Source organism: Lithobates pipiens, unplaced genomic scaffold (assembly GCF_037356315.1).
Source record: "Lithobates pipiens isolate NorthernLeopardFrog02 unplaced genomic scaffold, aLitPip1_a1.2 Scaffold_162, whole genome shotgun sequence".
In the NCBI taxonomy this organism is placed as follows: Eukaryota; Metazoa; Chordata; class Amphibia; order Anura; family Ranidae; genus Lithobates; species Lithobates pipiens.
In genome coordinates, this window is record NW_027507750.1 from 1,000,480 (window position 1) to 1,012,572 (window position 12,093).

At 49.0% G+C, this 12,093-nt stretch overlaps 1 protein-coding gene across 1 annotated transcript in view; it reads left to right on the forward strand.

The window, feature by feature from the left end:
• Positions 1-12,093, forward strand: part of LOC143986473 (uncharacterized) — a 32,745-nt gene that overhangs the window by 2,186 nt on the left and 18,466 nt on the right. The window contains exon 3 of the mRNA XM_077484816.1: positions 592-2,528. Coding sequence (XP_077340942.1) covers positions 592-2,528 — 1,937 coding nt within the window. The remainder of the gene's footprint in view (positions 1-591; positions 2,529-12,093) is intronic.

Below are 12,093 nucleotides of genomic sequence, written 5' to 3' on the forward strand. Positions count from 1 at the left end.
AACAATCCTACCCCTCTTCAAACTTCAAGGGAAGATAGCGGGGAAGCATATTCTGAGAGGAAGTCCCGGGTTTTCCGGCCTGAAGTTGAAGGGCTGAGGCCTCCCCTGACAAGAGGAAAGTGGGGGAGTTAAAGCGGACCTCCATCCTCAAGTGGAAGTTCCACTCATCGGAACCCTCCCCCCCTCTGGTGCCACAATTGGCACCTTTCAGGCGGGAGAGGGGTGCAGATACCTGTATAATTCAGGTATCTGCACCCACTTCCCAGGAATAGCTAGCCGCAGCTAGCCGCAGAAGCCCTGCCCCCCCCCCCCCTTGTGTTCTGGGAAACACACAGTTCCCAGGACACAACGGGGACCAGTGGAGACGCGCAGCGCGACTTGAGCATGCGCAGTAGGGAACCGGGCAGTGAAGCCGCAACGCTTCACTTCCTGATTCCCTGACAGAGGATGGCGGTGGGGCAGCCGAGAGACAAGCGATTGCTCGTCATCTGCTGCCGACATCGCTGGACCCTGGAATAGGTAAGTGTCCATTTATTAAAACTCAGCAGCTGCAGTATTTGTAGCTGCTGACTTTTAAGATTTTTTTTTCAGGTGGCACTCTTCTTTAAGATGAAACTCAGTGAAACATCTAATGTGGAGGAAACCCCTGTTTCTGCTAATAACAAAGTAGAAAGTGAGAGTGTTCCTAACATACAAGGGGAGCCAGCACCAGAGCCAGAACCTGAGCCAGAATCAGAGACTGCACCTGAGCCAGAACCTGAGCCAGAATCAGAGACTGCACCAGAGCCAGAATCAGAGACTGCACCAGAGCCAGAATCAGAGACTGCACCAGAGCCAGAATCAGAGACTGCACCAGAGCCAGAATCAGAGACTGCACATGAGCCAGAACCTGAGCCCGCATCTGAGCCAGAATCAGAGACTGCACATGAGCCAGAACCTGAGCCAGAATCAGAGACTGCACCAGAGCCAGAATCAGAGACTGCACCTGAGCCAGAATCAGAGACTGCACCTGAGCCAGAACCTGAGCCAGCATCTGAGCCAGAATCAGAGACTGCACCAAAGCCAGAATCAGAGACTGCACCTGAGACAGAACCTGAGCCCGCATCTGAGCCAGAATCAGAGACTGCACCTGAGCCAGAACCTGAGCCAGAATCAGAGACTGCACCAGAGCCAGAAACTGAGCCAGAATCAGAGACTGCACCAGAGCCAGAATCAGAGACTGCACCTGAGCCAGAACCTGAGCCCGCATCTGAGCCAGAATCAGAGACTGCACCTGAGCCAGAATCAGAGACTGCACCTGAGCCAGAACCTGAGCCAGAATCAGAGACTGCACCTGAGCCAGAACCTGAGCCAGAATCAGAGACTGCACCTGAGCCAGAACCTGAGCCAGAATCAGAGACTGCACCAGAGCCAGAATCAGAGACTGCACCAGAGCCAGAATCAGAGACTGCACCTGAGCCAGAATCTGAGCCAGAATCAGAGACTGCACCTGAGCCAGAATCAGAGACTGCACCTGAGCCAGAACCTGAGCCAGCATCTGAGCCAGAATCAGAGACTGCACCAAAGCCAGAATCAGAGACTGCACCTGAGACAGAACCTGAGCCCGCATCTGAGCCAGAATCAGAGACTGCACCTGAGCCAGAACCTGAGCCAGAATCAGAGACTGCACCAGAGCCAGAAACTGAGCCAGAATCAGAGACTGCACCAGAGCCAGAATCAGAGACTGCACCTGAGCCAGAACCTGAGCCCGCATCTGAGCCAGAATCAGAGACTGCACCTGAGCCAGAATCAGAGACTGCACCTGAGCCAGAACCTGAGCCAGAATCAGAGACTGCACCTGAGCCAGAACCTGAGCCAGAATCAGAGACTGCACCAGAGCCAGAATCAGAGACTGCACCAGAGCCAGAATCAGAGACTGCACCTGAGCCAGAATCTGAGCCAGAATCAGAGACTGCACCTGAGCCAGAACCTGAGCCTGCATCTGAGCCAGAATCAGAGACTGCACCTGAGCCAGAACCTGAGCCTGCATCTGAGCCAGAATCAGAGACTGCACCTGAGCCAGATCCTGAGCCACAATCAGAGACTGCACCTGAGCCAGAACCTGAGCCAGAATCAGAGACTGCACCTGAGCCAGAACCTGAGCCAGAATCAGAGACTGCACCTGAGCCAGAATCAGAGACTGCACCTGAGCCAGAATCAGAGACTGCACCTGAGCCAGAATCAGAGACTGCACCTGAGCCAGAATCAGAGACTGCACCTGAGCCAGATCCTGAGCCAGCATGTGAGCCAGAACTTGAACGTGAATCCAGATGTCGTTTCTGGGGAACAGTTCGTGGACTGGAGCCACTGGAAAGCATCTACTCTAGGTTGAGAAAGAAAATCTGCCCTCCCAAGAGATTAATTCATGACACCTTTGGAGATAATCCTGAAGAACTTATTCCTACTGCTCAATGTTCTAGTCAAGCACTTTCCTCCTTTATTGAGCCTTTGATAGAGAATGACCCTGATCCGCCTCCTGACACTACTGGGTGGGTCACTCATTTTTTTACTGGCCTGTCACAAAATTGATATGACTTTGCCTGACAAATGTATATATTTTGCTTCTGGAAAATCCTTCTTTGGATCAGTTGCTGACTGTTTATAGTATAACTAATTGTTACTTTCTTATGATACAGTAAAGTGATCTCATAGGTTGTGTTCTATCTTCAGGGACCAAAGACTTTCGAGTGGGGGGAGGATGTAGCGATGGCAGACTATAAGTGTAACATTATGTGCCCTCATCATCATTTATCATCTATAGTATCCCCTTTAATGCTGATGCTAGTGACTGTTATCATATTTGTGAGCCAACCCACTGGATTGTGGGACTAGTATTCTTTGCGACGGGTGGTCCCATTGCATAACTATACACCAGGACTACATATCCCAGGGATCCTTACTACTATCCAAGAGACTTCTGAGAGAGACTATAAAGGATCCAGGAGTTCCACCTGACGTTCTCTTCTTCCTGGGCCTTGTTTAATGCATACCCCTCCGTGATGGGGAGGAGAGGTTGTGGCCTACCACGCGGTCTCAAGAAACTCCAGCCTGGGCTCGTAGGGCCCATCACTGCAGTTGCTCGGCAGACATCTCCACGGCACCAAAGCAGAAACTCGACATTCTGTTCGTTCACACTCCACATGCGTGTTTCATTGCTGATGGCTCCATAGACGGAAGGATTCTCCCTGCTTCTCTGCTGATTTCAAGGCATCTAGTTTGGATCAGTCGTGGGTGAGAGGGCAACCACCCACCTTCGTCATTATTTCCCTGGTTACTGTATTGGAACACTGTGTACAGATACCTTTACCTTGGGAACACTTTACTGCACTTCTATTTGAACACTGTGCATAGACACCTTTACCTACAACCATTTCAAGGAATACCATTACCCTGTTTAAGCCAGTCAGTCTGTTAATGTATCACTGCACCTTATTGGATACAATCTAATGAGCTCCAACTGCCGGTGAAGACTATCAGACCTGCACCACGGACATTGTGTCAAGGCTGGGCACAACCCTTCCTTCTCTGAGCTGGCCGCTCAGCTGATGGCTAATTGCCGGCTCCCATCTCTCTCCACGGTTACTCACCTGTTGATGATCCTGCTCGTCAGTCCTGCCTACTTAAGCCGTGCAGTCCAGACAAGCTCTGCCTTCCCCTTGGTTACATCACAAGAAGCTTTCTCCTGCTATCCTGCTTAAAGACTGGCTTTGCTGACATCCCTTCTGGCTCCAGATCCTGCTTGCTGTTCAACTACATTGATCCCTGACTTCTGGCTTGGCTGATTATCCGTTCCGGTTACTGAACTTTGGCTATGTTTTACTATGTTTGTTCTTTTTACTTTTATTATTAAACAAGTGTGATTTACCTGTACTTCTGTCTTGGTCTGATTTCATAGTTTCTGGAACATTGCTTTTGTCACTAATTAAAGGGCCCTACACTATCCCTATTCTGTCTGGTCTCCCATTAAGGTTGAATAGGCCGGCCTGGGGTTCCCCTTAGAGTGTAACTACTTGCATTAAACATTTAACCATTCATTGTCCTTCAGATCATGCTACAGGTTGTATGCCATTGTAGATATATATATTGTATCTATCTGTTGTTAAACCAGTCTTAAAGCGGAGTCCCGCCCATTTAAAAGTCACGGCTACAAAAAGTGTAGCCACTGACTTTTAATTAACAGACACTCACCTGTCCCACGGTCCACCAATGTGGACGCACAAAGCCCCGCTCCTCTCCCCCTCCTCTCCTCGGCGCCGATATTCTAACTGTAGGCGCCTGGCTGTGGCTTCACAGCCGGGCACGCACTGCGCATGCATGAGCCACGCTGCGTACTGTGAATGGTCATTCAATCTTCTGGGACCTGTGACGTATCCCGGAAGATTGCAGGGAGAGAGGGGGGAGAGGTGAACTTCCTTCCAGTGCCACGGAGCCCGGGGAGGGGGTGGGAGCTGAGTGCCCATAAAAACTGGGTATCCGCTCCCTCCCCCCAAACAATGACATGCCAAATGTGGCATGTCAGGGGGTCGCCATCACTTAAAGCGGAAGTTCCATTTTTCGGTGGCACTCCGCTTTAAGCTGTCTTTGGGGACTGAGTCGTGCTGTTATTCAGGACTCCGTTGATCTATTGCCCTCCTTTACAATCCAATACTACTTTGCTACTCAAGTAAAAGCTAAGATACCATAAATATATTGACTTGTGTGACATGTCATTTAAAGGTGCTTGTGGAAAGATGTCTGAACCCAGAGTGTCAGGTGGGTTGGAAGGTTCACAGGGTCATGGTGATGCAGATGAACAGATAAATCCAAGCAGTCCCCAAGGGGGCCGTGCTACACAAGTCACACCTGAAATCACCAAAAATGGTGCAGAAACGTCTTTGTCAAATTGGTGAGGCACCACAAAGAAGGCCAAGGCATCAGCGAGTTCAGTTTCCTACACCATCAAAAAGGAATTGGAAACTGGAGGAAACTCTGACAGGAGGAGGTCTGGCAGACCCAAAGCCACAACACATTCAGAAGACACGTTTCTGAGGGTCACCAGCTGGTGGGTCAGATGAAGATGTCATTGTATTATGAACATTCTTAGAAGCTTTACAAACTGATATCCATGAGACGATCCCAAAGCTGGTCAATGTGCTCCAGTGATGGATTGCACACAGCTGATTGGTGGAGGAGTAAGCAGCTTGACCCTCAATGTTTGTAGTCAACCACTAAAACCCTCCTGGATGCCCCCTGTAATCAGAACTACACATCCCCTCGGTCCCCCCAGGACATCCTGACAGACACGAGGAGCCGGAATTCTCTGTGATATTGATTCTTGTGTTTCTATTCGCGGTGGTGGAAGAGTTCCTCTCTGCGGACAGAGACGCACCCCGGTCCAAGTGTCACCAATGTCTGCATCTTTGTATTTCCAATCTGCACTTGTTTTTTTTAATTACATGAAATGAGAGGGTGGCTGGGGCCAGTGGGGGCCAGTGGGGGCCAGTGGGGGGGGAGGGCGGGGGGAGGGGGCGCATTTCTTGGAAAGCCTTCTAATGATGCCATTGCAGGAATCAACATGAAGGAATATTTATAGATGGGATCTGTAAAGACGACCTTCTAGAATTGGCAGAGCTGCCAATACGGCACAGCGGCTCCGCATCGGCCTTTAATGGTAAATTCTGAACATGTCCGGAGCAGCTGCCGGAAAAACGCACAATTCTCTTATTACAACTTAAAAATAAATCACTCCGAGGGACAAAATCTCAGCTGCACATTCGGGGAAAACTCAATATCAGGGCTTCCGTCTCTGATTTATGTTTAAAATAAAAAAATTAAAAAACGCATGTTTAGTTTTTCGAGCCGGGGGAAGGGGGGGGGGAGTTCTAAATGGGGGCTTGTTGTACAGAAAGTATAAAAGCTATACTGAGCCATACGGGGTGTTTACCCCAATATAAACCCGGAAAGATGACGCAAACAATCTGACAGAGCTTGAGATTGCAGCTCCGATGGCTAGTGTCGCCTGGCACCACACCACCATCTTTTTAACTCGAGTAAGTTTAATTGTATTTGGTACGGGGGTTTTCAGTATTACCTCTGCCCATATTTACATTTATTCTATTAAGTAGGTTAATGCCAATATCCCTATTTTTAGAGACATCAAGTAATGGCTCCTGACGAGTGGCCCCCAGACACGAAACGCGTAAAGCTGCCATACACCTTGCTATTCATCAATATCCATTCAACTTTACCAGATAACTCTATATTTTACTCAAGATCCAAGAGGCCCGAGTCTTTGCAGGCATCATCCAAACTTTACAATTTTACTCTTATCATGGTTTTGGTGCACTTTGGAAAGCTGTTGCTTGCTGTTTTATGTGACATTCATGTTTTGACAGATGTATTGTATTACCTCAATATGTCTATATTCAGTGTATCCAACTTGTATTTTATGGCAACCAATAAATTCCAATTATGTTCACCAAATTACTCTTTTGCTACCACATGCTTCATTTAAAGTCCCGCCCCCTTGCTCTCCCCCCATTCCTGACAGAGCTTGAGATATTTTACAAAGAAGAAGAATGGGCAGAAATGTCCTCTCTAGATGTGCAAAGCTGGTAGAGACACCCCCAAAAAGACTTGTAGAGAAAGGGGGTTCTACAAAGTATTGACTCCGGGGGGCGCCATACAAATGCCCCTCCCCCACACTTTTCACAGATTTATTTGTATCATTTATCATTTTCCTTCCACTTCACAATTATGTGACACTTTGGCCTCTTTCACACGGGGCGGATCAGTAATGATCTGCCCCGTGATGATCCGCTCGCTCAGCGGGGATCGCTCCGTTGTCCCAGCTGAGCCGGCTGCGGACAGGGCGGTCTCCGCACACTGTGCGGGGACCGCCCTGTCAGCTCTCCGCTCTCCTCTATGGGGATCGGACGAGCACGGACCGTGTGTCCGTGTTCATCCGATCCGCTCTGCAGACGGACAGAAAAATAGGATTTTCCTCCGTCTGCAGAATCGGACAATTGCGGAGGCGGACAATAGCGGGTGTCTGCGGATGCTCATCCGCAGACACCCGCTATCCCATAGGGATGAATGTATGGCCCGTATTTCATCCGCAAACGGATGGATGAAATACGGACATACCATCCGCATGTGTGAAAGGGGCCTTAGTGTTGGTCCATCACATAAAATCCCAATAAAATACATTTATGGTTTTGGTTGTAACAAAATGTGGGGAATTTCAAGGGGTGTGAATACTTTTTCAAGGCGCTGTATAGTAATACCTTGGCCCCTACATGAACCCCAAGGTTTCTATTACTGGGTAGCGTCCTTTTTTTTTTTTTTGTTTGGTTAAAGATCTACCAATGCCGTGCACTCTGCAGCCTTCGCGACCTTTGCTATTGTAATGTAATAATACCTGATCTATAATATAACTGCAGGTAGACAATTGACTAAGGGAGGAGGAGGGGAAGAAGGAGGAGTATGTTGGCTCACCACCTAACACCTCCGAGTGGCAGAACCTTGGCCTCTCCATTTAGCCAACTTGAGAAAGAAGCACACATGTTCCGTGTGAGCTTTTGGCATGCTCCGAAAGCGTTGTGATTCTTTCCCCTCACTCTTGGTGACGTCACACGCTTACTGGCGCCGCGGCTCAAGCTGGTTTCCATCTAGCTGTACCCAGAACGACTCAGGACCTGCAGGGCACATTCCTGTCTACCGTGGCTACCACGGCTGCTAAACCCTCGGACTGGAGGTGTTGAGGACTTATTCCACCGGGTGTCCATCCTAAGATGAGCCTGCTTTGCCGTACTTTGATGTGAGTGGTCACGTGACTGCTTGCCCTTGTACTAAATAAATACTGAACTTAGAGGGGCTTTTCTGTGTTCTCCACATCCAGGTTCACATTGAGGGCAATGCAGTGCGACATCGGGGGCGATTTGACAGACGTTGGTGCGGGTTCATGCACAGGTGTCTATTCAAATCGCCTACCCCCTGAAGTCGCCAAGAGTTGGTCAGGAACTACTTTTGGGAATCGATGACCCAAAGTTGGCGTTGCACCGATTCGGATGGTGCCGTTGCCGGCAATGGCCGTCGATTTTACATGCAATTTGACATGATGTGAACTTGGGCTTAGGCTGTTCAGTGTCTGGGAGGGTGAAGATGCTCACAGCAGAGGAATCGGACATGCCCGCCCTTAGCCCGCCCTCGGCTGTGCGCCGTCCAATCGTGACATTAATGCCAAATTAATAAATTGGATCATGGATGGATTTGTTCGCCTGTTCAATTGATTATGTAACAATTGAAGACTATATCGATCTAAGCAGTGGTATTCACTTTCCAGCCCAGCGTTGGGTATTGAAATGTATTTTTTCTCTTGGGGAGACGTAGCTTTGTCTCCACTTTTCTTTTATCTTATTATTTTGAAGGAAATTTGTAATAAACTTGTTTTGTTTTTATTTAAAATTCTCCGGCGTGGTGCCAATATAGTCGGTCGGTTTTCTGGTCCCAGTGAAGGTTTTCCTCTCTATTGTTGGGAACGATCGCTTTAGCTGTCACCACTCTGGAAGAAAGTTCAAGAGAAAAAAAATTCCATTAAGAAAAATGTTTGTAGTTAATAATTATTTTCCAGAAGGCCGGCAGAGCTGCCAGAACAGGTGAAGACGATGGAATGTGGCCTCCAGGCCGCTCGTAGGGGAGATATCAAATAAAGCAAAAATAAAAGCTTTCCTACAGAATATTTTTATTAGTCAACAAGATACATTGTATCCATCAAAGGATCATTCATTCCGAGATACGTGCGATGGAATTGTGTTGTGTCCGCCACATTTATATATATTTGGGGGGAGTTGATTCCAATGTAATTTATTTTATGTTAATGTAATAGAAAATGATAATTAAAGTTGTATATTATGTAGTGAGAGCAAAATCTATTAAAAAGTAATTGTTGTAAGATGTTCTGATGATTAGAATAGACGCTCTTAATGGGTGCAGGAATCAATCATGAGGATATTTAGCAAACATGCCGAGCATATGTGTGATATGTGGGAGGAAGATAATGAGACTTCACTTCTCCTCCGCCATACATGATAATATCCATTCTAGGGAGCACAGGTTACTATACACTGGCTTCATTTATACTGTGTGCCCCCAATAACAACAGACCATTGTGGGATCAGAGAGAGAGACTCTGATGACATTAGACCATTGTGGGATTGGATGGAGAGACTCTGATGACATTAGCCCATTGTGGGATTGGAGGGAGAGACTCTGATGACATTAGCCCATTGTGGGATCGGAGGGAGAGACTCTGATGACATTAGCCCATTGTTGGATCGGAGGGAGAGACTCTGATGACATTAGACCATTGTGGGATTGGAGGGAGAGACTTTGATGACATTAGACCATTGTGGGATCGGAGGGAGAGACTCTGATGACATTAGCCCATTGTGGGATTGGAGGGAGAGACTCTGATGACATTAGCCCATTGTGGGATCGGAGGGAGAGACTCTGATGACATTAGCCCATTGTTGGATCGGAGGGAGAGACTCTGATGACATTAGCCCATTGTGGGATTGGATGGAGAGACTCTGATGACATTAGCCCATTGTGGGATCAGAGGGAGAGACTCTGATGACATTATACCATTGTGAGATCAGAGGGAGAGACTCTGATGACATTAGACCATTGTGGGATCGGAGGGAGAGACTTTGATGACATTAGACCATTGTGGGATCGGAGGGAGAGACTCTGATGAGATTAGACCATTGTGGGATTGGAGGGAGAGACTCTGATGACATTAGCCCATTGTGGGAACGGAGGGAGAGACTCTGATGACATTAGCCCATTGTGGGATCCAATGGAGAGACTCTGATGACATTAGCCCATTGTTGGATCGGAAGGAGAGACTCTGATGACATTAGACTATTGTGGGATCGGAGGGAGAGACTCTGATGACATTAGCCCATTGTGGGAACGGAGGGAGAGACTCTGATGACATTAGCCCATTGTGGGATCCAATGGAGAGACTCTGATGACATTAGCCCATTGTGGGATCGGAGGGAGAGACTCTGATGACATTAGCCCATTGTGGGAACGGAGGGAGAGACTCTGATGACATTAGCCCATTGTGGGATCCAATGGAGAGACTCTGATGACATTAGCCCATTGTGGGATCGGAGGGAGAGACTCTGATGACATTAGCCCATTGTGGGAACGGAGGGAGAGACTCTGATGACATTAGCCCATTGTGGGATCCAATGGAGAGACTCTGATGACATTAGCCCATTGTGGGATCGGAGGGAGAGACTCTGATGACATTAGCCCATTGTGGGAACGGAGGGAGAGACTCTGATGACATTAGCCCATTGTGGGATCCAATGGAGAGACTCTGATGACATTAGCCCATTGTTGGATCGGAAGGAGAGACTCTGATGACATTAGACTATTGTGGGATCCAATGGAGAGACTCTGATGACATTAGCCCATTGTTGGATCGGAAGGAGAGACTCTGATGACATTAGCCCATTGTGGGATTGGATGGAGAGACTCTGATGACATTAGCCCATTGTGGGATTGGATGGAGAGACTGATGACATTAGACTATTGTGGGATCCAATGGAGAGACTCTGATGACATTAGCCCATTGTTGGATCGGAGGGAGAGACTCTGATGACATTAGCCCATTGTGGGATCAGAGGGAGAGACTCTGATGACATTAGACCATTGTGGGATCGGAGGGAGAGACTTTGATGACATTAGACCATTGTGGGATCGGAGGGAGAGACTCTGATGACATTAGCCCATTGTGGGATCGGAGGGAGAGACTCTGATGACATTAGACCTTTGTGGGATCGGAGGGAGAGACTCTGATGGCATTAGACCTTTGTGGGATCGGAGGGAGAGACTCTGATGACATTAGCCCATTGTGGGATTGGAGGGAGAGACTCTGATGACATTAGACTATTGTGGGATCCAAGGGAGAGAATCTGATGACAGTAATGCCGCGTACACACGATCAAACTATCCGGCGTGTGTGGGCTGCTGCAGACTTTTTTTCCCAAAAGTGCGGCGGACTTAGAGAGTAGTTTTGACTCAAAGTCCGGCGGACAATCCAGCCGTCTGTGTGCGAGTCCGCCGTACTTTTGAAATGAACGGACTTTCCCGCACACGGAGAAAAGTCAGTTAATTTTGAACGCGGCTCCAGGTAGACGGAACTAGCGCAGGAGGAGATTGACACGTCGCTGGCCCCTTCACCTGGTATGGACTTAAAGCCGAAAAAACGGCGTGGGGGTCCCCTCTAGGTCCATATCAGACCCTTATCCGAGCACGCTACCCGGCCGGTCAGGAAAGGGGGTGGGGACGAGCGAGCGCCCCCCCCCCCTCCTGAGCTGTACCAGGCCGCGTGCCCTCAACATGGGGGGTGCATTGGGGCTGTGGCCCCCCCACCCCAAAGAACCTTGTCCCCATGTTGACGAGGACAAGGGCCTCTTCCCGACAACCCTGGCCATTGGTTGTCGGGGTCAGCGTGCGGGGGCTTGTCGGAATCCATGTTTTTAAAATGATTTATTGCACTAGCGGAGGAGCCCGGCTTTCTTCTTCCTCGCTCCCGCCGGACGGCGAAGAAGACCCCCAGACGGCGGCGGCAACAAAGAAGAAAGCCGGGCTCCTCCGCTAGTGAAAGAGTTAGTAAAAGAGCAGAAGATAGCGGAGGAGTCCGGCGAGAAGACCCCCCAAGATGGAAGACCACCGGAGCTCTGCAATAAATCATTTTAAAAACGTGTTGTGTTTTATTTTTACATTTTCTTTCACAGGTGAATGGGTAGGGGTACATGGTACCCCAATACTCATTCACATAGGATGGGGGGCCGGGATCTGGGGGCCCCCTTATTAAAGGGGGCTCCCGGATTCCGATAAGCCCCTCCGCCCGCAGACCCCGACAACCAATGGCCAGGGTTGTCGGGAAGAGGCCCTTGTCCTCATCAACATGGGGACAAGGTTCTTTGGGGTGGGGGGGCCGCAGGGTCCCCCTTCCCCAAAGTACCCCCCATGTTGAGGGCACACGGCCTGGTATGG